Below are 27,799 nucleotides of genomic sequence, written 5' to 3' on the forward strand. Positions count from 1 at the left end.
AAAAGCAATGGAATTATCATCTGTGTTGGATCTCTTTCTGAGACACAAAGAAACAGGACTGCTAACTCCAAGCACTGTAGGAATCTTAGTCCCAGATATAATGGCAGTGATTTAAAATATATGAACATTAATTTAAGAAAGTTGATAAATTAAAGTAGTTCCAGAAACCTTTCATAAGCCTTTTGAATTCACATAGCTGTGCTTTTCTCTGCAGAATTGGGGAAGATAATTTATTTTTTAAATCTTTTAAAAAAGGAGAAAAGAATAATGGTTTTTCTCTCTGGAACACCGTGAAAACATAGTCATTCTATTGAAAATATTTAATATTTTATTTTCTCTACTACAAAATTACCTAAAAATATTGAGAAGTTAAAAAATGAAAAATAGTTTAAACTTCAAATTAGTTAACACCTGAGAAGTTCAAGGCATTGGTTTCAAAGTTAGCATGTTAGAGTTACACTTTTGCCTACTTCAGGAAGATAGGTGTCTGCTCCAAGCACAAGAGCCTGTATTCAAGAATGTGTCCTTAATTTTAATCAGGTATTTAAGTCTAATTGAAGTCAAGGGGTCTGTAACACATGTTGAAGGTAACCATATGCTGATGTGCTTTTTCAAATGGAGAAGAATTTAAGCGTGGGCTTACATGGTAATTGTTCGGGGTTTTTATCAGCTGGGTCTGGGCATGCAGAAAGTAGCATAAAAGGGATCAACAAACATTAAAGCTTGTTAACTTGGTGCTCAGTATAGAGGAGGAAAAGGGCCTTTTATTTCCCTGAAATTTCTGACCTTTTTTGTTATTTTTCTTCTCCCTGTTGCTCTTTGCTCACCAACCACAGCTCTCGTTTGCTGTGGACAATTCCCAAAGGGAACATTCCTTGCTGGAGCAACTTACCCAGCTCTTTTCCTTAATTTACAGCAAGTACAGCACCCCTTGCCGAATGCATAGCAGATCCTTTGGCCTCAAGCCAGTGTTAATAGCATGTTTTCCAATAATCTAATCTCTTCAGCCACAGAGCAGAAATCAGAAGGTTAAAAGAACTGGCTTCTCAACTTGTCTCGGTCCACCTTTGAAATGTGTGCATGGAAAGGTTGTGTGAGTGACTACAGTAAATTGTTACCACATTTGCACCCATGACTCAGTAGTTGTGTTCGTAACAATGTGATGTATATGAGAGACTCCCGTATAAAGCAAGGTTTAATGCAGTGCCAGGAACAGAATCGCACATGAAGGCTTGCGTGTGCAAAGCCAGGAATTTCGGCCAAAGCTGAGGACATATTGTAAACATCCATGAATTAAACACCTCAACACTCCTAAGAGATAGGTATCATTTCTCCTTTGCAGATGAAGAAACTGAAGCCCAAAGGTGACAAGGCCAAAACTTTTAAGTTTGGCACTAGAAGTGAAGCAGAAATCCTTTGATTGGACTCCTAAATAAATAGCTGCATTTTCAGACCTCTGACCATCTGCATCTTCCACAGGCACTCTGAAAATCAGGTTATGTACATAGGAATGAAGCAGAAGGTTAGTTGTCTCACTGGAGGCCCTGGATTTGAAAATTAGCTAATACTTTTAACTTTCCGATGCTAGAAGGGGACCATAAGCTGGCAACTTCACCAACCTTCAAATCCAAGAACCCCTACCTTTCTCCAAAAGCCCATAACTTGGTGGTGCTGTTAGGACAGATTCAAATATAGGGAAAGATAAGCTAACTAGATGTTGAATGTTCACCTATTGCTCTCATTCCACACTGTTTATTTCTTTTTTATCTGTACTGGACTGTGTGTATGTTTGCTTTGGGGGTAGGGAACTGACACCATCACAATCATTTTTCCTTATTTCTAACATTATACAGACCTCTGGTGGTCTACAGATTACAGGTTGGTAATCGAGTCTGTCACTCTACCCCAGGACAGAATCCCCTACACATACAATTTTGCTTGCCATCACCAGGGGCAAGTACTTGCAGGGAACGGCTACCTCTCTGTGAGAGCAAGTTGCTTGACTCGCTCCATGCAACTCCATGGGGTCAAGGAGTCAGTTAAGAAGGATTTTTCATACTAGGGCACAGTTCAACCTTTCCTTTTGCATATTCCATTTTGGCATCTGCTTGTGTCATTTTTTATCACAATTTTTGCTGCAGCAGCCCGGCATTTGGAGTGGTGTTGTTGCGGTCATCCCGTATCCGAGCCCTGTCTCATGGCAGCCCAACGTGGTGCCGCAAGCCACTAGCCACCAGTCCAGCTGCCAAATATTCATCATATTGGATGCTTTAAAAATAACTGCTGTGATCTCATGTTTTTCTAATATCTGGGGGATGTCTGGTTTTCACTGAAGCCTAACTAATTGTTGGTATAACTTCTATTAGACAGTTCTATTTGGAGTAACAGATTCTATTTCTATCATTTATTCTGCATCAAATTAACTTAATTATTTTACAGCATGACAAAATAGAACTGAACAGTCCTTTCTCTTCCTCATTACTGTAGTTAGTAGAAAAAAGTTCAACAGAGCACTGCTGCAAAGTGCCAAGGATATTTTGCAAGCTAGCTAAGGCATCTGCCACCTGAAAAAACAGCTCTCTCATGTCATGAAACAGCAAACGGATCATTTAGTTGTGCAGCAGGTTGGGTAGGAAGAGGTGTCTCACAAATTTGTACTTGCATGTGCAGCATAAGGTTAAACATGTGCCTTTGGGATGCTGCTGTGATCCAGCCTAAATGATGTGACTCCGAACATTGTTATTGGTGAAATACTTTAGCAAAAGTATATTTTTAAGATGACTTGTTCAACTGTGCATCAAAAGTGTCAGATATCACTTTGGGTCTGCATCAGCAATATTAAATAACATATCAGAGAAATAAAACCCAGTCATCCCTAAAAGTTGTACTTCATAGATTAACCATTAATCTTTCCAAATATTTTTAAGTTTAGGCTAAACTGGTTTTAAAGACACAAAAGGCTCTTTTTCATACTTTTCTGCAATTGAGAAAAAAAAATTAAAGTCCCTTCAAAACTTTTGACTTTACAGTCCTTACTATACAATGTTCAATAACACTCGTAACACTAACCCTAAATATCCTAGATATTTAATTCTTGGGTTTATATAACTTTGTTTGTCTTTCTGCACCTAGTATTGGCTATACGTGGTCAATACGTGGCCTCAGTTTATTTTTTTACTTTAGAATTTCCTTTTTCTTTCAAATTGAAATTCTAAATTTTACCATTCCTTACCACCTTTATGTTGTTACTATTGTTATTTCAAATCAAAGTCACTCAGAGGATCATCGACAGAACATAATTCCATTAGAACCTGCCCACTTTTTAAAAATAGAAGTATTCTGTAAAAAAAGCCTTGTCATAATTTTGTCTTTTCTTTTTTTTTTATTCTTTAAATAATGGAAACCAATTATTCCCAATGAAGTGAAACAGATTATCTTCTAATCTTTTGTGGAATATTTCATAAATTTTTGCATTTTATGGCAATTTTACACAAATCAGACTTTTTAAATCTCCTCTTTGTGAAATAGCATTCCCATTATCCCCTATAGGTGTGATCCTTACGGGCAGGCATTGGAGCTGAGCAGAACATTCATAGAGACCTTTAATCAATTAAACTGATTTCCCAGTTGCTGCACATCCTCTTCAGGGCATCCTCAAGAGGCTGGAGCAGCCTGGCAGCTTTCAGCCTTAGGATACAAGGGAGGTGGTGGCCATGGGGCTCCTCTTAGCAGGACGAGTGCTGGTGAAGGTGGGTGCGGGGGACCTGGCTTCCTCCTGCATTGACCCAGCAGCCGTGAGGGGTGTCCTCTACACTGGAGGTGGCAACAAAGGGAGAACAGAGCATTTTGGTCTCTGCCCAAACCTCTTCAGGCCACTAACACGCATGATAGGATTGCTGCAGGCAAACTAGCTTTAGAGGGAAAGCTGTGACCGAACGGCTACTGACTGTTGATGCCATAGCGGTGCTGCCTGCCATGTACCTGCGCAGCTGCACAGAGCTCGCCAGGGCTGTGCAGCCTCTGGCTACCACAGTCACTAACAGCCCCACGCGGTACGCAATTTCTATTTTCAAATACAGTCTGTGCACCAGCTTTCAATTAATTTGACTATCTGGAAAGTTTGATGTGTCAGTGCTATACTGTTAATTGGTTTGGGGATAAAGAACATACTTTTACAGATATTACATTAAAAAAAAACCCCAACATCCAAGCATTTTTAATTCATCTTAATACATTTTCTCTTGCAATCAACTGAACTGATTGGCACGCAAATCCTCGGAGAAGTGGTGGAGTGATGGTACATCCACACATAAAAAAGAACCGTCTCCCTGCTTAAACACAAAATGGATGATAACCTTGACTTCATCACCAGTACCCCAAGAATTCAGCTCAAATACTTCCTAGTGCGGCTTTAGCTCAAACTGCCTGCTGTGCATCACTGCAGTGATGTTAGATGTATTACGGTTTGGGGGAAGTGAATGGTGCTTGGTGTGAGTGCTAAATTTCTTTCATGTGGGTCAGCATGTGAGGCAGTGAAGCTGGTTGGGAGGGGAAGGCTCAGACTTCAAAGAGAGGGTAGTGCGCAGAAGGGGTGATGAAACAAGCCCTAACTACGTGCCATTCATAGTTACTTCACAAGAAGAGCCAGGCACACCGAGCTGTTGAACAGTGTTTCTCAGGAATCAGACGCCTACTTAAATCTTGCCCATCCTACTACTTAATCCCAGTCAAAACAGGCCAACTGATCACACTGCCCTCTAAAAATCAGATAACTGTACTCTGAACCATGGACTACCCTAACACCAATTAACAAACCAGTGAAATCCTCACCCCCATCTCCTCACAGTTTTGCCATTGATTTTGGTGGGCCAGGACTTAGTGAGTCCGAGGTGACTGGTGATGATGTCTTTAGTCTGTTTTCCATCAGACCTGAATTTGATTTCATGTCATACTGTTCATGCTTTGCACTCAAAAACCTTTGACTTATCTTTTTTTTTTTATTTTTTTCCACACTGTGATGGGTCCCAGTGGCATGAGGGAAAGGTGAAAATAGTTGGGTCATTAGTTGTGGAGTGTTGAGAGCAAATACATTGCTACACAGCTACACAGCACTACAGCAGACAAACAGTCACTAGATCTAGGATTTTCATCATTAATTTAAACTTGGAATTTTGGACAGTATTTTTTGTCACTGACAGATAGATGGTCTGGTCAGCCTGAAGAATTTACCGTATTTAGTTTATGAAAAATTGGTATCAGAGTTTCGGCTTGTTACAAATTGTAGAAAACAACTTTTAAAGACCTTCAAGCACTGTGATACGCCTTAGTGTCTATAATCTGGGTTCAAATCTTCACGTGAAGCTTGAATTTAAAGAGATAGGTTCTGCTTTAATGTCTGCAGGCATCAGTCCAGACCAGTTCCACTGCAAACAACATACTTCAGGGCTTTTAGTTAGTTAGCTTCAGTATGGTATGAATTTAATCATTACACAGAAAAAAAAATATTTCATTCAGTACAAACTTTTGATCAGTTCCACTCAGGAAAATACACAAAATTGAGAGGATATTAAGTAATTGACCAAAGGCACATCTGAGCAATGCCAAGGCAGTGGGCTGGCTTGCTGTCTGGTTTATTAATTTTTTAACGCTGTAAACATGGTAGTAGAAAATCATAGCTTTGACACAGGATTACAGGCTTTCGCTGTCTAAACCCTTCTCCCTAGTCCCCAGCATGGAAAGTAAAATCTGTTACATCCTGCTGTTCTTTCTGTGGTTTCTGAAACAAAACTTTGAGAGAAAAACTCCGGTCTCAAAAGACCCTGTGGGAAACGAGAAACTTGCAAATGCTACTGTAGTTGTGTAATGTTGACAGTACAAGCTGAGTGATCCTTATACAGCTTGGAAGTACACGAGCATCTCTGTAATACGCAACAATAAAAGCCTCTAGTATGTTAAAGGAATGAAGCAGGAGAAGCAAGCTGGGGGGTGTGAGTGTGGGGGGGAGGAAGGCTCTGGTGCCACCAGCACAACCTGAGCACCAGTGAACTTTGTTAGAAAAGCATAAACAATAGATGGAATGCTAGCATCAAGCAGAAAATCAAGCAGAAAGACTGCATATTTCAAAGAATGAGCATGTGCAATATACAGCTGTGCTTTTTTACTGGATAGAAGTATGTATATCTTGTAGGGAAGAGACTGGGGAGTCAGGGGAGTCACAGTGACGTTGACACCTTTGTTTTTCGAATTCTGTGTGCATGCAAAGTGTAAAATCAGCTGAGGATCTTCATGATGGCGTGTTGCAGGATTTGATTATTAAAATACTGTCTAAATATATGTGCATCAAATATAATCTCTTTCCAAACTCACACCTCCTTTTTTCATCTTGGCACAGGTGCTTTATTTGCAAGTAGCTGAGTCTGACAAATGTCATGACACATTGGTTATGCAAGTATTAGTTTATACAACTGCTAGGTTACTACTCTTTATAGATCCCAAACTTTCCCTTCTATAACAGGTCTTCCTATCTAGGCAATGAGGACGAGATATGTAATTCACTTTTCTATTTTTAAAGGAGATTTATAAAGTATAGTCTTGAAGGCTGGGTATTTGGAAACAGCTACAGTTGACTTTAAAAGTAAGACCTGTAGTTGCTTATAGGATTTAGAACTTGATGCGTGAAGGTATTGAATGACCTGGTCCTACCTTTGCTATCAAAGGCAACTTGCCTCAGGGTTCCTCTTTGGTTCCTATACTGGTTAAACTTCCTGGATGCCTGAATTCTGGTGGTGCTCCATAGTACATGGGAAAAAAAAGTCAATTTCCCTTCTCTCTCCATGAAAAGAATTTTTCAGTGTATTTACAAAACTCTCTGGAATGAGAAGGAGCTATTTGTGGTTGCTGTGGCTGATTTTTGTTGTGCTGAAGACGCTAAGAGACTGCATAAAACTCTGCACCCCTGGTGAGATTTTTCAGCCTGTTGATGGTCTTTCTAACCAAATTCAAGGGAAGTGTGTTCTGGCAGCCAGTATACTTAATTTTCAGGATGACTTTGCCAGATGTGTTTAATAATGATGAGGCATTCCCCAGTGAGATCTTGGCCACTTGGGCTGATGGCCTTCTTGCTCACAGACACCACTACAAAACGGTTATGGATACTCCCTGAGACTGTGGGACTGTCCCATACTCATGTTGCTGTTGCTTTTTAGAACTGTTGACACTTGGTGAACAAAATAGGTTGGTTTCTTTTCCCTCAGATGGGAAGTGCCTCTTGAGGAAGAAAATACTCTGTCAATCTAGGCAGATGCTTGAAGAAATTTTTTTTTTTTTCAGTCCTTATGGGATCTTTTTCCTTCCAAACACCGGAGGACACTTGAGGATCTTCTTTGTTAATGTGTTTTGTACCACAGAAGGCAGCAATGTTCTGAAGTAAAATTAAAGTCAGACAAATCTCTAGAGGAGTTACCATCCTCATAGAAAGAAATCTCAAAGTATTTGTGAAGCACAGATCACAAAGAGAAACAGAATATGTTAAGCCTTTAACAGCAGACTTTTAGACTGATTTTTCCTCTTTTCCGCTTTTGCTCCCTCTTTTGCTTTCAAGGCCACCTCAGACTCCTGTAGATCCAGGTGAGGCTGGACGGGGAGTCTACATCCCTCAGCTATCACCACTAGTTCAGCTGCATCCCAGAAAACAAATGGCAAATCCAATGCAGCAATTGCCATGTATGGGTCTGTCTTCCCCGCAGAGCCCAGCTGCTGCCCCATCACAACACATGAAGTCCCTTGCTTCCCTGTGGATGATTTAAGGCCAAGCAATCAAGCAGAGCTTAGTCTGCAAGACTGAGCTCAGGTTTCATCTTGGCCCAGGCTGCCAATCTGTTTAGCAGTGATAACACAAACTTATCAAACCCATGTGTATGTGCTCTCCCAGTGCTGTCCCACCACTCCTGGGCTTTCTCCTTGCTCTGTGCCGCACGTTGCCTACACGTTGGTTCAGTGGTTTTGCCCCACCATTGTCCATTCTGCTTCTAATGCATTTCCACACAGAGAAATGCTGTCCAAGAAAGAGTCTGAGGAAATACACTGTGGTTTGCAATCTGAATTCCTTAATGACTTCCTCATTAGAACAGCTCACTGCCAAATGCTGTTTGCCTTTGCCTAGAGGATGGTCTGCATGATTAAGAGTAGCTCTGCTTTAGATGAAGTATTGTTTTCAAGCCACTGCCACAGGCAGCTGCTTCACACTAGGTGAAAGAGAGCGAACTGAATGCCAGTGAATGCATGGAGTGATCAAGTGACATGAGAACCCGTGGGATATCCTGTCCCAAATCTCCTCCACCACAAGGGCTAGTGCCTACATGGGTGCCGCATGGTGGGTAAAGCCAAGGCAGGGCCTGGGTCCTGCAGCAAGGGGCAGCCCAACCAGTGAGGCTGAATTCCAGAGCAGCTCTGCTGTGAAAATATTTCCTGTGAGAATGCACAAGCCCAAGAAACCAGGAGTAGTGGCAGCTTTTGAGCAGGGATGGATCTCGCTTGTCTATCACATCCATTTCAAGAACAAAGCTCTAAATGGACGTCTTGGTCATTGAAGACTGGTGATGAGACAGTGCATCTCAGCTGCAGCAAATGGGCAAAGAATATTCTTCTGCCCCAAGCTTTTCCCCTGGCTGTCAGAACATACACCCAGCCAGGTTCCTCCTGCATTTCCTTAGTTTCATGTTTGATCCCATAAATTTAAATCTATATATAAAGTGTAGCTGCTAGAAAAATGTCATTGCAAATGTTGTAGAATTTATTTGCTGCATGCCATCAAAATCTTCTGTTGTCTCATCATTATAAATTCAGATTCAACTTCAGCTCCTTGTCCCTAACTTTCTATTTTTAACAGAGAGACCACAGCTCATTGTTTCCAGAGCAGGGCTTTGGAAAATATTCTGAGAAAGGAAAATCCCCAGTGATTGCATTTGCTAATTAGGCTTAAAACTAATATCTGGACAAACAGCTTGCACAAAAAAAGGCCTCCAAGCCAAAAAAGGCTTAATGCCAGCAAGGGGAAGAGAATAGTTCAAGATTATCTTAGTGTCTTCTCTGATCCCCAGTATTTAGACTTTATAAGAAGAAAAATGGAGGGATGGATTCCAGACCTAAAGCCAGCCACGAGCCTGCACATACATCCTTTGTACCTGATGAGTCAGCAGGCCTGGCTGACCCACTTGTAAGCAACAGGGAAGAGCTTGTCTGTGGGTCTCTGTGCTCCCACCACTTGCTTTGCCTATTGCTGTGCTGTATTTTTCATCCTTGAGAGCCTAGGTTTTCACCGTGCTCAAAAAGTGTTCGAATACAAGAGGGCAGACTGCTTGGTGGCTGGTAGGGTTATGTCTAATGGAAGACACTGCTTCTAGCAGCCCGTGCATAAAATATTTCATCCTCATCGAAGTCAGTTTTGAGGGTTGTGGAGAATTTTTTCTATTTCATTTTTTTTGTCTTTATAGTGGAGCAGGTTGCATCAAAGACCAAGTGGTTACAAGCAAGAGCATTTCTTGGACCTATTCGCAATGCTAAAGCCCAGATCTGGTTCTGCAGCCAGAGCCTAACCCACGAGGCCACAGCACCTGCCCCTTTGCCAAGAGACGGGACCTCTCTGTCCCTCTTACCACATCTAAACTTTTGGCTAACAGGAGCAGTCTGCCCTTCCCTAGTGCTTTTTCACCTGTGGACTTCAAAGTGTTTCTTAAAGTGGATATACATTACTTACCCATTTCTACTGTTGACTTAAGTGTAGAAATTTGAAGTAATGCATGCTTATACCAGGTGTACCGTGGCTGGATTTCACCAGATGGGGTTTGTGTTCCCAGCTTGTTGTGGCACATCACTTAAACTCTGAGCTCACACTGTCTGATATGGGGGGAAACAAGGGGCAAAACTTCTGGTTGCTTCCTTATGGTTATGGTGTGCAATTGCTGGAGTGCTTGAGATCTGCAGGCAACTAACACCTCGCTGCAATGAGGGACGAACAGTAAGGGCCAGTTCTGTAGCCAGCAGTGATAAATTCCCTCCCTGTGGCAGGAAGATGTTTCAGAGCCTGAGTTTGCCCCGTTTCCTTCTGGAATCCCTCTGACCCCACTTGGCCTCTGCAGGAGGAGAGGGACTGGCCCCTACATTGCAGGGATCAGGAAAATGCCTGGATCTCAGCCAGAGAGGGAGGAGACTGAGAGGTAATGAGAACGAGATTTTCAGCTGGAGCTTGGAGATGCCTTATTTCAAACATGCTATCTCATTGTCTGAATATTTCTCCTCCACCATTTATTTTCTCCCAGGTTCAATGACAAAGCCCAGTGCTGTGCTGTCAAACAGTACCAGTTTCTGGACTCAGCTGTCTCTGCTTTGCTCCTTGCCTGAGCCAGAATAAGGGTCTTCCTAGCGTTCAGAGCAAGCACAATGAGAGACAGTTTTATTACACAGGTATAGGGGTCAAAGAAATGCCAGGCACAATAGGGGACTATCAAAAAAGGATCCCTTTATTAGCTTTCAAGAGAAAAAAATTCTTTCTTCATTTAAAATGTCAATTCTGACTCTTCAACGAGGCTTTTGTTTTATACATTTTCAAGAACATAAGCTTGTTTTGCTTCACACATTGAGTTGTAACATGGCATGAAATCAACTTCTAAATGGAGCTTGACTTACATATTTTAACTTCTTGCTCTGTAATACTGACAATGTGATTCTCCATTTAGATCTACAGGCTTCCTTTTTTGCCATGTTATTTGTATGGGATGTATCTGGGATGCATGAAAGGAGGCAGAAATTATGAAAATGGCTGGGAGTACATTTTATTTTATACTTAATACTTCTGGAGTTGAAAAGGAGATGGAAGTTGGCCATGTAATAGATCTTAGCTACAGAGAATTATCATCTTTCAATAATTAAGTATTGCCTGTCTCAAGGGCTCAATACACACAGCTTGACCTCAGAGAAGTTGCACATAATGTTTTCTCTGTCAAAAGAATCTACTCATAACGATGTGTCACAGGTGCTCACACATAATATGTTTCCCATCAAAAGTTATCATCCATATTTTATACAGCAGCTTTGACGACAAATATTTTGTACTTCAGCTGCTTTTTCTTCCCTCTGTCAGACTTAATGAAGGAAAGTCACAGGTAGTTTTTAAATAATGTCAGCTTCTTAGATCACATTACTGTGCCTGCCTTTGAAAGTAGCTTCATACAAGAGCCAAAAGACAGGGGAGAGAGAGACACGGACATTTTCATTTACTTAAATTTTAAAAGAAAGCCAATTCTTCAGGATCTTAATTTCAAAATCAATATACTCTGTATCTTTGGAATCTTCTCAGAAAAAAATATGCCATACTTACTGAGAACTCAGTCTTTTGAGAGTCTTGAAAGCAAGTCTGATAACTGAATTGAGATTGCAGTTTCTGACTATGCAGAATGCTGTTTATTCTCATAGTAGTGGTGTCTTGGTGGTAAAAACACGTTCCTCCAGGTTTTGCATAAAGTGAGTGCCTTGGGCAGCACAGAGAATTGGGTTCTTATATTCTCATTTAAATTGTTTGTCTGCAGCAAGGCCAAAGTTTGCTCTTCTCCTACATGTTCAGCCCTACTAAGAGAAATAGCCCTCATTCCTCATTCTGTTAATGAAAGAGGAAAAGTGAACTTGACCTCCCTGTGAGGATTCTCAGGTTGAGGAACTGGTCATCAAAACCTCAGAGCATAGAGGAGGGCTTTTCCTGTTCATGGGCCATGTCTTTTCTGCCAAAACTGTAAAGGAACAAAGTACAGAGGTATTCCTGAACTTCCCTGCCACCAGGTAAATGCCCCTGAGGTAGCAGAGAGTGGTGGCTTTCAACCAGCCTTCAAGCCATGAATTCATATGGGCTTCTGCTCTGCCTCCAAGGGATCCACAGAAGGGACCTGACAAAAGCAGGCTCATTGCATATGCAAGCCATTTAGCAATATCTGCAGATAAAAATAAGATCAAAACACTAAAATAGGCAATCAAACTGTATGGCATGTATGTATTTATAAAATTATCACTGGACTGAGCAGAAGGCAGAACAGGAACCTAACAGTTTTTACGAATAGTATTTACAAATGTAAATGAAGACTGGTTTCTCTTACATATGAAATATAACCAGGTGTCTCAGGCTGAGAGATGAAAGCTTACACTTAGAAAAATGCCTGGGTTTTTCATATAACACGAGGCCAAAAAAAAGGGGGCACGGGGTCTGGAGTTATTTGATGCTGAAGTATTTTTCAGATCCAACACTTATTTAAGAATGCAACCAAGAAGGAATTAAAAGTAGGTAACGGCTTCTAAAGTACCTGAGGATGCACAACATTAGGCTCTACCTCTGAGAAGGAATACACTGATTAATGTTTGCTACTGAAAAGATAGTCTGCAATAGCATCCTCTTTTCTGCTACCCCCAAGCCCCTAAAGAGCTGAATAGTCTTAAGCAGTGAGTGTAATAAGTTTTCCTTTCCTTGTCTGAAGAATTAGAACAATTCAACTGAAAGGCAAATATAATCCTACCTATGCTCCATGCTGGGACTGCAGCAGGGTAAATGCCACAGTTAAGTCTGAACATCAGGTTTTAATTGTTAGAGATTAAAAACATGCCAGAGAGAACATTCCAGGGAAAGAAGGAGGGTGAGAAGGATGGCTCTCCTGTGTCTTTTTGTTAAGGCAAATTAGCATCAGATCTTACAAGGGCATATTCCTGCACAGCAGAACTCAATCAAATGGCATTTAGCCAATGAAAGAAATTACACACTAGGCTGATTTTTAATCATCCATCTAGGAAAAGCAAAGATAAGTTAACATGTATTTCCTGCTGAACCAAGTGCATACAAGTCAGAAAAGCCACTGAAAATAACTAAAAGAAAAATAACTGTTCTCGAGGATGCTGCCATTCCATAAAATCTATTTCAAATGTAATTTACTGTTAACTATTTCTGCAAGATGTGAGCACATCAGCTGAGTTTCTCATTTTTATGCAGGTGAAATAATCGCTGAAATGAAATGTCAGGTCATAAGAGACCCAAGAAAAAAATGAAGCAATCTTTAAGAGCTGTCAGAGGGGTAGATGGTCCACCCTTCCAAGTACAGAGAAATCATTATTTCACGGTCTTGTCTAATATCTTGTTCTCTCACCATTATTTTTTCCTTTTTAATCTTTGCCTTCTCAGTGCATCCTAATGTGAGCCAGGGTTGCCAAGGAGGGTGTGCTACGTGTTCTGACTACAACGGATGCCTGTCATGTAAGCCCAGGCTCTTTTTTGTTCTGGAAAGGATTGGCATGAAACAGATTGGAGTATGTCTTTCCTCGTGTCCAAGCGGATACTACGGGACACGGTATCCCGACATTAATAAGTGTGCAAGTAAGTGCTGGGGAAAGGGGAAATGGATTCATGGATTTGTTTGTTCTCTCTTGAATGCTGCATTCCCTTAGAAGTCAAGTCAACAGAGAAGCAGATGGACAGGCTGTGTCTTTATTTGTTCAGTTCTTTTATAATAGTATAGTAAATATTAACCTGAGCAAGAAGTTAAGGTGAAAGATCACAAAACAGCCTAAAGCTCAGGCATCCTGACTCTGCAGGAATGACCTGCCTAAGACCCAGGTGATGGTCTCCTCCTCTGTATCCCATGTGAAAGGGATGCGCCAGCGGGCACCAGGCGCTGCCCTCCAGCAGCAAGAGGGAGTGGTGGCAGCTCTGAAGAGTGAGGGCAGAGAGATGATGAATCTCGGTGGCTGGAGCCATTTAACCTACAGCCCTTAGCCTCCTGACCCTTGCGACAAGGGGACAAGACAGCAGGTGTCATTCTTTGAGGATGCAGTTTGCCCTGGTTTCTTTATAGCGTGTCTCACACTCAGTGTAGTCCTCTGAATGCCTGTAGCAGCTGACCAGGTGTCACCCTGATTTGGGGAAGTTACTGATTCATGTTGCCTCTGGGCTGGGAGACAGAGAACCCAGCTCTGTTCTTTACTGCTTGGGCAACATTTTGACCTTACTATGTATTTTGAACCATAAATGAGTTGGAAAATATTGTAATGTCCTCCCCACTCCTCTTTTTGTTGTTGAATTAACTATTTTTAATCCCACAGGTGATATAAAAACATAAGAATGATGGCCAAGCAACTCTCCCAGTTTTTACCTGGTAATAAAAATTATTTAATGAATGGACCCCAGAGTAAAGTCTTACAGAGTAACTTGACACTGTAAAGTATTTGCTCACTTTTTAGCAGTGTGTGGCCTTGCATTTCAGACATGAGCTGTGCCATACACAAGTTTTTATGTATTTCTTTTAAAAATATCTAAGAACTGGGAAATACACCACTAATGCCAATTTGGGGTAGTTATATGGAGAATACATGAAAACTACAGGACATCTGATTGAACATCAGGGATTCATTTAAAAAAAGAAAAAGATGTTGATGCAAAACAGTCTTAAGCAGATCCTAAATTCTGGCATATTTTTATTCCTCCCGGATGAATGGAGACAGATAGCATGGAACTGGCCCAGTACCGTACCCTGTGGGGTTAATTAGTACCTGTGCTGTGTCAGTGTAGGGCAGCAGCAGCATGCTGTTATTCTGACATGCTGTGCTCTGTCTTCCATTTGCATAGGTCTTCAAGAAGACAAGCAGTGTGAGGCCGTTCAGCATCAGGCCACCCTTATAAAACCCTCACTCGTGCCAAGGTCACTTGTGGCTGGCATCACTGTGTGCAAAGGCCATGAAGAAGATCTAAATATAATTTGCTTCCTTTGAAGATTCTTTAACATTGCTAGAATTGTGTGGTTCTGGTATATGTGAGAGAGCCCATGGTGTTTCATGGCAAAGAGTAACAGCATTGTCGTTTACTGTTTGCATTTCAGAATGTAAAGCTGACTGTGATACCTGCTTCACCAGAAACTTCTGCACAAAGTGTAAAAGTGGGTTTTACTTATACAGTGGAAAGTGCCTTGAAAAATGCCCTGATGGGCTGGAAGCCAACAATCACACAATGGAGTGCACTAGCATCGGTAAGTCCTGTCCCCTCATGTCCTGCCTGGTTTTCTGACAGGGGATGGGGGATCTAGGGAGAGCAGGAGTCCAAAGATCAGTTACACAACCAAGGAATCCTTAACTTAAAATGAAAATGTTCTGTATCAGAAGATGTATTCCCCAGCACAACAAACTCACGGTATTTTCCAAGTCTTTCCAAACATTTCACAAGAGGCACAAGCTTGGCTGTGCCCCACAAACGCAGCCTTGACACTAAGGGCAATTCTGCCTCAGGAAATATGGCCTGTTTGGTCTTCCCTGAGGTAGAACGACATCCATGTCTTACTTGCTCTGTTGCAGTGTTACGCAGTACCGCTAACATCAAAGGTTCAGAAATCCTGAGCCAGACTCCACATGTAGTCAAAAGATTAAAACACTAACTGCTTTGCTTTAGCTCCCTTGTACTACCTGAGCTTTCAAAGCATGCGTGCATCAACATTTTGAAGCTTACCTTCACAAAGGCGAAGGCTAGAAACTAAAACTTTAAGAAAAAAAAACCAACCAAACACCCACAAAAAACCCAAAATGGTATATGTGCATAATCACCTGACTCCAGAAACTGAGGATTAAAATAAAACACCAAATAGTGTGGCACTGTCACTGCAGGAACGAGATTGGCAACACTGGTCCTATGACTCACTGGCTGCAGAGAAGAGACCTGCTTTTGTATCTCTTCAGTCTCTGACTCACAAGCTCCAATTATTCACTCCGGGGCAATTTTGGAGGTCACCACACCTAACTGTCTGCTCCATCCCTCTGCCATCCCTCTGGCTGAAAGCAGAACTAGTGATATATTTGCCTCTGGGCTGGTGCAGTTGGCATCCCCGCCATGGGCATGCTGCAGCTGCGGCAAGGTTCAGCTTATTTTAGTATGCCAGCTGTGAATTGTGGTGGCTGAGGGCTGTGAACTGCGGTGGAAGCGGTAACCTCTTCAGCCACCAGCAACCAGGGAGCACTTAGGCACAGTCTGGCCATGATGGAAATCTCCTCCCCCACAGTATCATGCATATAGCTCTCCCTGGTATCGCGTGTTTTAGAGGGGAAGCAATGCAGGAATAAAAATAATGCCAAAGTGGTTTGGCATTTTCCTTCTCAAATATATATTAGTTCAGGTGGTAGTGATGTTTTTACGGTTTTATTTTCAAGCAAAGACTTTCATCTTTGAAAGGAATTCAAGGGATCATTTTTGTTTCTTGATGGCTTTTTCCAAGTGCTGTAGACTTAGCTGCTTTAACAATGAGTCAGTCTCAAATAGGAAAAGCCATTTAAAGCTATGGAGGAATAACAGAACTTTTTTGTACACGTGAAGGCCAATTATTTTAACAGGAGAGCTCCAGTGTAATATGAAAAACAAAACTACCCACATGACAATTCACTGGAGAAAGGCTCAGAGATTGCCCAAGGTCAGTTATATTTTCAGGTTTTGAAAAATTTGGAAGTAAATTCTGGAGCCAGAAAACTGTTAACTTACATATTCCTCCTTATAGAGGGTCTGGAAGCCTTTCCTTCTCCAGTGGTGGTTATAGTCTTAAGCACGCATGTGAACATAAAGTAAATATAAATGCTCCCTGTCTTTTATCAAGAGAAGGATACTGAGGAGATGGCACAAAGGAAGGATAGTTATTAAGAGCACGTTTTCAAGCTTCCAAGGTTACTCCCATTTTTGTCTACACTGTTTGGACAAATGTCCAGCTGCACATCTTTTGAATTCCCAATAGTATGGGATGTGCATTCAGACCACTGTGGTTTAGAAACTGTAATCCACACTCTTCTGAAAAGCTTGCACCCCCCTGACCCAAATTCTCCTCTGCTTTGCCTACTTACAGCTTTTATATGCTACAGATGATGGCTCTTTCACTATTTAAGCTGAGTACCAAGCAGCAAATCACCAAAGATACTTGATTCTTAATGTAATGCCTTTTGCTATCAGTTGGTCCTTTATAAGTCTATTGATTTCCAAATTCAATAATGTTGAGACCAGCTGCAGCAGCTTGACCCAGTGACTGCACTCTCACATAGGCATGAATAATGTTTAATTCCACAAAACCAAAGCAACCTCAGAACAAGCCCCAGTAACTGATTTCATTGAGACCAATTGTGTTGTTGCCCCATTTTAGGAATGGAAATATGAAACAGCATGTACAAAATAGTAACTGACATAATTATTTGACATTATTTTGTACAGTATATCCTCAGCAGTCCAATTTCTGTCAATTCAATGCTGCAAATCCTGATTAATTCCATTAATTTTTGCCACCTTTCGGCTGATGAAGAATTAAATTAATGTACCGTATGCATTGTGTATACAAAAAAGATATTGGCCAGGCTCAGCTTGTCCTATGTTTATTGCAGTGCACTGTGAAGCTAGTGAGTGGAGTCCATGGAGCCCTTGCACAAAGAAAGGAAAAACATGTGGTTTCAAAAGAGGAAATGAAGTAAGGGTCAGAGAGATCGTACAGCATCCGTCAGCAAGGGGCAATCCTTGCCCAGCTACAAGCGAGAGCAGAAAATGTATTGTACAAAGAAAGAGATGTCAGAAGGAAGGAAAAGGTACCACGTTATCATCATCATAATATGAGATTGGTATTGTGCTTGTTTAATAACTCTGAATCCCCAGGCCTCGATCGAAGGCATCACTAAAACTCCCAGTGATGTGGCGTTCTTTGGGCTGGAGAAAACTGTGCCCTTGCCTGGAGTAAATAAAGTCCTAATGCTGCTCAAAAAATGCGCATTGTGTGATCTAGAGAGGACAGGGTGGGCTGGATGGGAAGGCACATTCTCTCTTGATTCTGCTGAAAGAGCTACCAAGATGAGGGGTTGCATGTGGAGGTCAGAACCAAAAGATCCTTGTAAAACATGTCATGGTGGGAGTTGTTTGTTGGGTATCAGGCAACCAGGTTTCATGCTTCAGCCATGGGATTACTCCAAACTGATTCCTATTTTATGCTTCCCTACAGGTAAGACCCATAACTCTTGCAATTGCAGCACTGTGGCCTCTCTCCCACCTTGAACTCTTTCTGCTAGCTCTGGCTGAAAAATGTGGCCTGATCCTGCCACCTGAATCTGGCTCATGGAATCCCTACATGGGAGAAAGACCACAACACTGCATGGCAGCCAAGGGAAACTCCACTTGGTTTCACCCAATAAGCAAGGGTGCCAGCAGAACTGCCCCTCCATGCAAGCCAGCTTGTTGGACTTATTCACCATCACAGCACCTAGTGAATGGCATCCCACATGTTAAGAACGGGAGATGCTTAAGAAGTCTATGAAATAATAATTTATAAAAATTCCACCAGAGATAGTTGTTCTGTTGTTCCCTTTTCTCCCCCTGTTGCAGCATGGAAGTTTCTTGCTCTGTCAGCAGCACAGTTACTGTGGTGGGCACAGGAGTGTTGATAGAATATTTCCTTTTCCCCATCCCTCCCATTTCCCCATCCTTTCTATTCCCCACTTTTCTCCCAACCCAAAAGCAAGGCTTCACTCCTTTTGCAGGTGACTGGAACAAGTGGAGCAGCTGCCCACGGTGTGAACATCTGTGAGCCAGCACGAGGTGCTGGTACCAAGTAGTAACTTACTGTTTCATTGTTAAATGATCACTAGGGTTGCTGCAGACTACTTATCAAAATGTTAAAGGTGTTTGGAGCTTGTAGCCCTTTTGAAAGTTGGCTTATTCCTTAGGGATATAACTCATGAGAAGGGAAATAACATTAGAATGAGATAGCTACAGGTGTCTCCCCCTCACCCAAGAACTGGGTAGATTACCAATTTATGGGAATATATAGGGTAGATGTCACCTCCTCCGCCTTCTGTAAGGCAGTGCTTTGAAGAGCTACAGAGGTGTATCTGCCTCAGAGGAGCAGCCATGGCAAGCTATTTACAGGTACCCTTATGTCCAAAATGTCCATGCATGCTTCTGCTCCTGCGCAGTGGCACAACTTGAAACAGAGCCTCTTATTAGCCCACTGTAACTGGGAGAAGAGTCTTTTTTTTCTACCAAAACTAATTTTGCCAGAGCTAAAAATATAGGACTGAACTGTAATTTTGGAACTGTGAAATTTTTTTTGAGGTGACAACAATGTTGTATATTTGCTTATGGCAAAAAAGGTAATCTCTTCAGATTGGACATTTCTCTCTAGAAATGCCTGCTGTTCCTGCGTAGTAAGTACTTTAGAAGAAACTACTCACGTATTTTACTGTCAGTTCTTGTTTTATGGGATCTGAGCCAAACCATAGCTGAAAAATACTGTGCACCGCAAGAATTTTTTCACAATCATGAATCTTCTGCTTTCTTTTTCTGCAGTGTGCCTAAAGGTGGAGGTTTTTTCCCTTCCTTTTGAGCAAGTCACAGACTGTATTCTAGCCTGTTTTACATTCAGTAGACAGTTCCTTTGAAACCAATGCAGGCAGATGGAACCTATTTTTCAAGTCTACCCATGGCCTTGGGATTTGTATGTCTATGTCTGAGAGCCTTTTTTTTTTAAAAAAAAATATTCTGGAATCCACTGCTATATACTCCTCAATATCCACAAAAGTCTGTCCTATTCATTTTCATACACCTTCACAGGGAGATAAATTAAAAAGTAGAAAAAAATTAATAAACCTGAGGAAATTAATACATAAAACATTAGGTTAAAACAGCTTTAAGGTATAGATTATGGTGACAAACCACAAAACCGAAAATTAAGCTAAAAGTTTTCCTTCTGTTCCTACTGGAATAGGGAAATGAAGCTTCCCAGCTTAACCCTCAGGCAACGTCTTCTCTACTGCCACTGTCCCTTATTACACAGACAGAAACTGCTGTGCTCTTTGAACAACAGAATAATTCAACGAAAAACCAAGCCAGGCTCTGTTCTTATTTCTAGCTGTGTCCAGTCAGTGAGTGCAGAAGGAGGTAATAAAAAAAAAACACTTTGGGAAAGGGAAGGGAAAGTAAATATGCTTGTATTGAAAATGGTCTTTTGTATTGTACAACTCCCCATTGCTGCTCAGGCATTACTTTGGAGTTTAGCTTTCACAGCATCAGCTTTTGCAGTCTAGCAGCACACCCAGCAGTTACTAACAGTGCTGCTAATCTTTTCTCTACAGCCATGAAGACAGAGTTAGCTTGGTTAGCCTCTGCCATTTCCATGTTGAATAGATGTCTGTGGCCGAGGGAGTTAGGGCTAAGACCACATGATGATGGGGTATGCTCATCACAGATACCTCAATGACTTTGCTCAAGGAGTTGAGGTCAGAGACAGGATGTTAGTCAGTTAAGTCTCTGCTATCGCACAGAAGCAAGGAAATGTTTCTGGAACTGCTATGCAAAACAAGATAAAACAGATGAAGAGGGGTTTTTTTGTTTGTTTCCATCTGCTGGTGTGTCATTAAAGCTGGCGAGACCTATTACAACTCTTATTTTTTTCCTTCACTAGCTATAAAGTTAAGTTTTACTGGAAGAAGGTGCTAGTATTTTCAGTATTGATACAAACAAATGGGAATGATGAGGCTACAAATAGCTTGACTAGCCTAAAAGGTTCTTTTTACTCATATTAGCACTAAATCAGTTGATTCCAGTGTGTTCTGACAATTCCTATGTGTTTGACATACAGGCTCCTTTTATAGTTCAGCCTCATCCAAACCTCAGTGCAATATATTTCATGATTTTCCTTTTTTAATCCTATGATAGTGAGTTCTTAGTCTGCAGACTGTATGATTTCAAGTTCCAGTTTCTTCCTCTTTCTTTCTTTCCCTCACACTCTTTGTTTTGTTCTCCCAGTGCAATGCACTGTTACCTTTACCTTCCCACACTTAACATCTTTTTGGTTCCTTCCTTTCACTGCTAGACATACCTCGAGAGTCACATGTTTCCTGTAGCCATGTCCATTAATGGCCAATAGATGTACTGGAAAAGCATAACTTACAGAGCTCTTGAAACACTGCAAATCATCCATCAATATTATTTCTTTGCCTCAAATGTGCTCTGGCCAAACACAAGTCCCTTTGGACAGCCGTCTGCAAATGTGTGAGACTGACCTTTACTAGCCAACAGACAAATATCAGAATTGCATACAAAAGTATTTGTGGGGAAGGAATTGCATGTTTTCATGCATGAGTAATTCTGCCAGGAAGAGAACATTCACCATATCACTTTCTGTTGAGTCCCAACTAAACCCCACGGACAGCAGACAGTTTTAAGTGCTTTCAGAGAACATGTTCTGATCACTTTGAAGAGATTAAAACCACTCACCAAAAGACTGTGTGGTTATGAACAAGGAAGACAACTTAGAAAGCTGGGTATTATGCAAGGCAATAGATAGGCTACATTGGTTACACACTTGTATTGTTGTAAACGAATAAACAATACATTTCAATTGTTGCTTGTTCATATATTGATTCATTTGAATGTGGATGGCATTTGGATGTTCAATGAAGAGAATCAATGTTAAATGCAAACACCGGCCAAAGAAAGTTCCTGTTCCTGACTGGCAAAAATTCAAGCATTAGACATGAAGACATAGTGGGATGAATGTAGAACAGTGTATTTCTTTTTCACGGTGGAGTTAGGAATTGCCACCTTGTAGAGTCTAAAAGCAGGATAGTGTTATGAAAGGAAGAGGGGCAATTTTTGTCAAAATTCACAAGATTACAACCCTCTGGAGGCAAGGTAGCTTGTCAGTTAATTGTGCTGTAAGGAGAATACAGACATTATGCTGTGGTATTTTTTGTAGTGTACAGCAAGAACAAGAGAGAAAGCAGTATTTTTGATATGAGTTCTAGATGCAAACTGGTGAACAGAAAGGAACCAAGGGAACAGGATTTGGTGTTGAGCAGTTCTAATCAGTGAATGGATATATTTTTTGGAAATAAAGTAAAATAGATGCTTCTATCCTGCACTGCATATGTGTGAATATAAAAATCCGGATTTGATTTGAATAGCTTAGAGAACTGAGTCTCAGGTACTCTCTGTTGTTCCTTTGAGCTAATTCCTCTACCCTTTATTGCTACATGTCCACATAATGCTTCAAGCGTATTAATCAGATCATGTCTGAAAATATTGTCAGTTGTCTATGGTGTAAGGAAGGAATTCTATCAGGCATGCATCAGATTTCCAAAACTACCACTCAGCTAAAAATCCCAAGCCATTCATCAAGAATTGTCTTTAGCTAAAAACAATGTAACTTAATACTAACAAACTTAAACCATTAGGCAACAAACTAATTTCACTCACTCACTTAAACTCATTAAATTACCCACCCTAATGTACACACTCTGATGCCATATGGATCCATGTAACAATGGAGAACAGAGGGCTCTGGAATCTAAAGTGAAGCTGCCCCTTTAGTATTTTTCACAAAGAAAAGTTTCTGCAGTTGGTCTCTGGTTGAGGTGCACAATTTCATTAACAGTCAGTTAAAATGTCCCAGGCAAAAGAGAGGAAGAGAAAGCCCCTACTAAAATAAAAGATGTGTAAGTTGCATTACATTTTAAAATGTACATGGAAGTACAATACTGAAGGAAGCCATTTGAAATCAGTGGGAGTTTCTTCACCACATTTTTGTATAGGCTTTGAATCATGGCACACAAAATCAGTGTTTCATGATCTTCACAACCCATAGAAGCTCCTATGTAGCCACTTTAGACTTGCATAAATATATGCCACATCAATGTGCTTATTCATGGGATAATACCCATCTTTCCACAAAAATTCTGGACCTCCAGGCATCTGGAAGAGTTGCTTGTGCATTTTGTGGGGCTCTGTTGTCGCACTGGATGATATGAATTTGACATGGACGTGATTTTCTGAGAGGGTTTTGCTATCCGAGTATTCAGACAAGGAATGGCAAGCCTCCATAGGCTTTGCAAGAGCATGATGGGATTCACTGCACTTAAGCTGGACAGCTAAAAATTAGTTGTTTTTGTCAAAGCAAGGGTCATTTTAATGGTGGGATTAATACTGCACCTGGGAAGGGGGATCCATGACACTGTAAGATGGATTCTAAGAAGGGCAAATTAATTTCCTTCCTAAAGTGCCTGTTTTTTATCAATGACTGTTAAGGACAGCCTAGTATGGATGATCTGGACTTTTACCTGCTAACTTTTAAATTAAAGGGCACATTTTCTCCATCTGCACAGTAATGACTTCGCAACACAGCAAAATCTAAACCAAGGTTCACCCAGGCTGACTCTGTAAGCAAGACAAGGGTGTTTCAGGGGATCCATAGGTCAGCCACAGTAACACAAAAAGCAGAGTTGAAAAATACTCATTCCCAATACTAATTACATTTAGTGTTGGCAAAATCAGTGTTAAAGCAGTGTTGTGTTTCTTGATAAACATCTAGTAATGGTTGTACACCTGCTTATTCAAAGGTGAACTGCCCTTTACAGAACAAGCTTTGAATAGTATGTCCCTATACAGTCCCCACATCAAAGACAAAAGTCTCTTCCCAGAGCAATGGAGGCCCAGACCAGTCCAGTAGTTCCTCAGTTTACTGTTTTGAAACAATATCTTCTGATTAAAAAAAAAAATAAATGGGGGAAATTCTGGATATTTTTGATACTGAGTCTTTTTACTTAATCACATTTAGTCCTAAGTGTTACTATGTGGGAAAGTAAGATACTCTACGCACATCTCATCCCAAGTCACACCCTCTCCTCTATGTGTATAGCTCAGTGGCATTTAAAACAAGAGGGCTGGAGCATGTGAGCTGCGGAGACATCACAGTGCACAGTTCGCTCGTATAACTGTGAGACACGGGGTGTCCTGTGTGAAGGTCACCAGTGTGGTTATGGTTAACGACCTTACTCCATGGCAGGTCACAGGACTTCTGAAGCCTCAAAATGAACACAAAGCTAATTACTGCATCCCTGTGTTTATATACTGCATACGCCAATGGGTCGTAACTCTGGCCTTTGTAAGCCTGAGTTACTATAATTGAGGAATCTGTCTTGTGAAGAGTTTGGCTGTTTATTTTCTGTTTGTTGCTGCCAAGAGGACCTCTCATTTCCTTTCCTTGCAGGGGTTTTGACTCTTTAACTTTAACACATTTCCAGCCTCCAAGAGTGGGGCTGTTGAGACTGGGAATCTCCAGCTGCAACATGAAGTGAAATGGCGTCCTGGGGATACCCTGAGCCAGGCCGGGCACGGACAGCACGGGGCTGCCCACCGCCACAGGCTGGCAGACATGGGCACAGTCCAGAAAAGAGACCTGGGTGGGAAGGATTAAGTGGGAAAAATTAGGGTGAATATGAATCGGAGCAATTTGTGAATCCCAAATAGCTAATAGTAGAGGAATGCACTGGCTCTACAGTTCAAGGGCTGAAAAGGTTGGGAAAAGCCATTTTTAAATTTTAATCATAGCATTTTCAAAATTTAACCACGGGAAGTTTTGAAAGTCTTATTAGGTTCCTCCCTGCAATCTAAGACCTTAAAATCTGAACTAATTAATAGTAATATTGTGGTTTGCTACAAGTATGTTTATTTTGTTTGTGTTAGTGTGAACATTAAATTCTTACCATACCTCCCAGTTCTGACAGACGAGTATCAGCCATGCAAGCAAGTAACACATACACACGGTGTGCTGGTATTACACACATTTGCACGCAGTGTGTACATGTGTAACGTGACAAGGTTGTATTCTCTGAATACCATGCATCTCGATGAACAGTCAGGCTGAGCCTGCCAGGCCCTCAGGTGTCAAAATCAGTTTTAGCCTCACAAGGTGCTGGGTTGACACCGTCTCTGTGCTCCTCAGGAGATGTTCTCTCCTACTGCCAGATCTTCTCTTCCCACCTTCTGTCTCCTCCTTGTCCTGGGGGGCCTGGTAGCAGAGGGGAGGTTGCTCAGCTGCCCTGAGGTTCCCTGGAGCTTGCTATAAATGATGTGCTGGACATGCTGTTGGTAAACATCAACCTTATATTAACAGGAATGATGTCAAAGATGAGAAAGAAATGGGTGGTCCATTGTTCCCTTAAGTGAAGTGAATCAGAAAAAAGCTGATTGCAATCTTCTATTGAAATGCGAACGATGTGAGAGCTGTTCTCCTCAGATCACTAAACCAAATAAGGGATAAAAATTAGTTCTTTTTCTCTTTATGCTCTTCCCTTCTGGTCTCTCCTTGTGCTCCAGAATTGGCTGGCTGACTATCTTTTAGATGCCTGAGTTCTGTTGGAAAAACAGGAGGGAATACAAACCCCTCATGAACTCCTCTTCCTTCCCCTTTCAAAGTGCCCACCAGGCATTCATTCAGCACCAAATTTCCAGCACCTGCCTAAAATCTTCCCTCTTGAATAAAAGTATTTGGGATAGGGAGGAGCAGCTCCAGCTTTAGAAAGTGAAATCCACAGCTATGTCTATACTACTAAAGGAAAGCAGGCAAAGATCCACTCCTTGGCCACAAGGCCATGGGCCACCTTCTGGCTTGCAGCCAGACTAGCTGGAGCTATTCCCTGCATAGCAGATAGGACTGGGGATGAGGGGTGGCTGTTGCAGGTCAAAGAGAGTCCTGAAACAAACTACCAGTTGTGCTGTGCAAACACGCGGGGGTCTGCCTGGTGTCTGGCCTTCTTCCCTGGTACAGCTGCACTTTACTCATCCATGGCACCTTCACTTTTGGTAACTTCGTGTTGTTGAGTTTCAGGGAGAGGCAAACAGGGAACTGTGGCTGTTCTCCCTTCCCAGCCCAGGGCAGAGACCGCATGTGAAAGAGCAGAGCATTGTTCCCTCTGACACCACATCACTTCCTTGCTCTGCCTGCAATCTTCACGTACCCATCTTTCTCTCCACACGGTCTTCCTATCACTTCTCACAGCTAACGCTTCCAAAGCCCTTGCCCTAACCCCTAGTGCCTGAAGGAGCTCTTTCTGAGGGACAGACATGTTAGCCACAGCCAGAAGAGGAAATGAGCCCCTTCCAGGCTGCATGCCACAGGAAAATGTATCCATAGCTTCTTTCTCGTGACTCTCCAGAAGACCACATTGAGCTGTTTTCTCACCTTTGGGCAATATTACCATAAAGTAAAAGTGAAGTGACTGCTGACAGCAGGGCTGACCCAGCCTTTGCCACCTGGAGATCTAAACCTCTCACTAGTTTGGCCTCTGTGTCCTCAAAAGAAGAACAAATGCAAGAGAGAAGTTTGCTAACACGTCTATCTAATTTAGCCCAAGAATGCAAAACATTTGGGGTATGTGAGCTACAGAGTAAATCTGGCAGTGGTTGTTTCAAGTCTAATGGTGACACATGCAGCGCTGTTTAATCAGCTAAATCCCAGTCTGTGGAACACTTCCATGTATAGCAATGCTGTTACAACACTGCCAGCCGTGGACAGCAATGGCACCCATTCATGACTGTGTTTCAGCTGCCCTTCTTTTTAAGAGCCTGATCCAAGACCCACTGAAATCCCATTGACTTCAGAGTACTTTGGATCTAGCTGTAAAGAAGGGATTTCAGCATTCCTTTGTAACAAGGTGAAAACAAAGGAGCACTTTTTGGCTGCTGTTTCTCCTCATCTTTCTGCATATTTGCCTGTTCTTCCCCACCCAGGCAGCTCTGTTTGCTTTTCCCCACCCAGGTCTCTGCATCTCCAGTCTCATCATCTCTTCTCAGCTCACTCTTCCTGCCAGCTCTGACACCTGATGCAGCCTTAGGCCGCTTCGGCTGCCACCTCCCAGCTCTCTAACTTTGAAAAAGAAAACACTCACTGCCATAGCTTTCCTTTATAAAGGTCCAAAGGAGCTTCAGAGCATTCCCAATGAGATGAGAATGTCCAATGTTATTATCAGAGATTGTAAAGATCAGGAAAGAGGTTGTGGGAATCTCCATCATGGAAGATTTTTAAGGAGGTTAGACAAACATTCATCAGAGACAGTCTAAGTATAGTACTTCAGCTTCACAGCCCAGTAAGGGACTACATAACACTTTCTAAAATTGCTAAAGATTTTCCACAAAATTCTTTCTTGCCTGTTGCCTTCTGTAAGACTTCCAGAGAGACAGCATACTGCACATTCACAGAGCACAAATCCAAGTATCTCTGTCCATTTACATCAATATAAGGCCTCCTGCTGTCTTTACTAAGCTCAGACTTTTATTTGGGCCTGAGTCAAAGAACTGAAAACAACTTTCCTTTCATTCTGTCCGGTTTAGTCATTTGCATTGCTGAGATATTGGTTCACGCTCCTCTTTGCATTCATCAGCTTTGAATCATTGTGATAGAAGGAGTATAAGGCTTGATTTTCTTACAGAAAATTTAAGTGAACTTGTTACACTGATTCATCAGAGAGAGAAGCTAGTACCCCTCTGCCAATGAAGCTATGTATATTTTAAGAGCAGATGAAGATGTGGTCCGTGAGAGGCATATTCCTGTATGCGTAGGCCTGAAAACAAAGAGCTCATTTTCAGGACTGATGCAAACAAATACTATTTTTCAGTAATTCTGAAATTAATTTCAGTAATTTTTCAGTAATTTTTGTTGAAGCAGTTTTGCAGTGGCAAGAAATTAAAGGGGAGAAAAACAACCCTTATCATTTAAAGATGTGGTGACCATGCAAAATTGAGAAGAAGCATTTCGTAAATTTTCTATTTTTAGTTCCTTGAAATCCCAAATGGTAGCAAAACACATGAATAAAATATGTACAGGTGATATAAAGGTTAGAATGTAACAATTAACTGTGGGGATTTTTCTGTTGTTGTTTGGTTTACAAGCAAAATGACCCAGTAAGGAAATTTCTCAATTCTAATCCAGTCCTCTCCAAT

General features: G+C 41.6%; 1 protein-coding gene across 1 annotated transcript in view; it reads left to right on the forward strand.

The window, feature by feature from the left end:
* RSPO3 (R-spondin 3) overlaps positions 1-27,799 on the forward strand; it is a 61,129-nt gene that overhangs the window by 22,687 nt on the left and 10,643 nt on the right. The window contains exons 3-5 of the mRNA XM_055811071.1: positions 13,211-13,402; positions 14,901-15,047; positions 17,422-17,619. Coding sequence (XP_055667046.1) covers positions 13,211-13,402; positions 14,901-15,047; positions 17,422-17,619 — 537 coding nt within the window. The remainder of the gene's footprint in view (positions 1-13,210; positions 13,403-14,900; positions 15,048-17,421; positions 17,620-27,799) is intronic.

The sequence above is a fragment of the Falco peregrinus genome, chromosome 7 (assembly GCF_023634155.1).
Source record: "Falco peregrinus isolate bFalPer1 chromosome 7, bFalPer1.pri, whole genome shotgun sequence".
Lineage (NCBI taxonomy): Eukaryota > Metazoa > Chordata > Aves > Falconiformes > Falconidae > Falco > Falco peregrinus.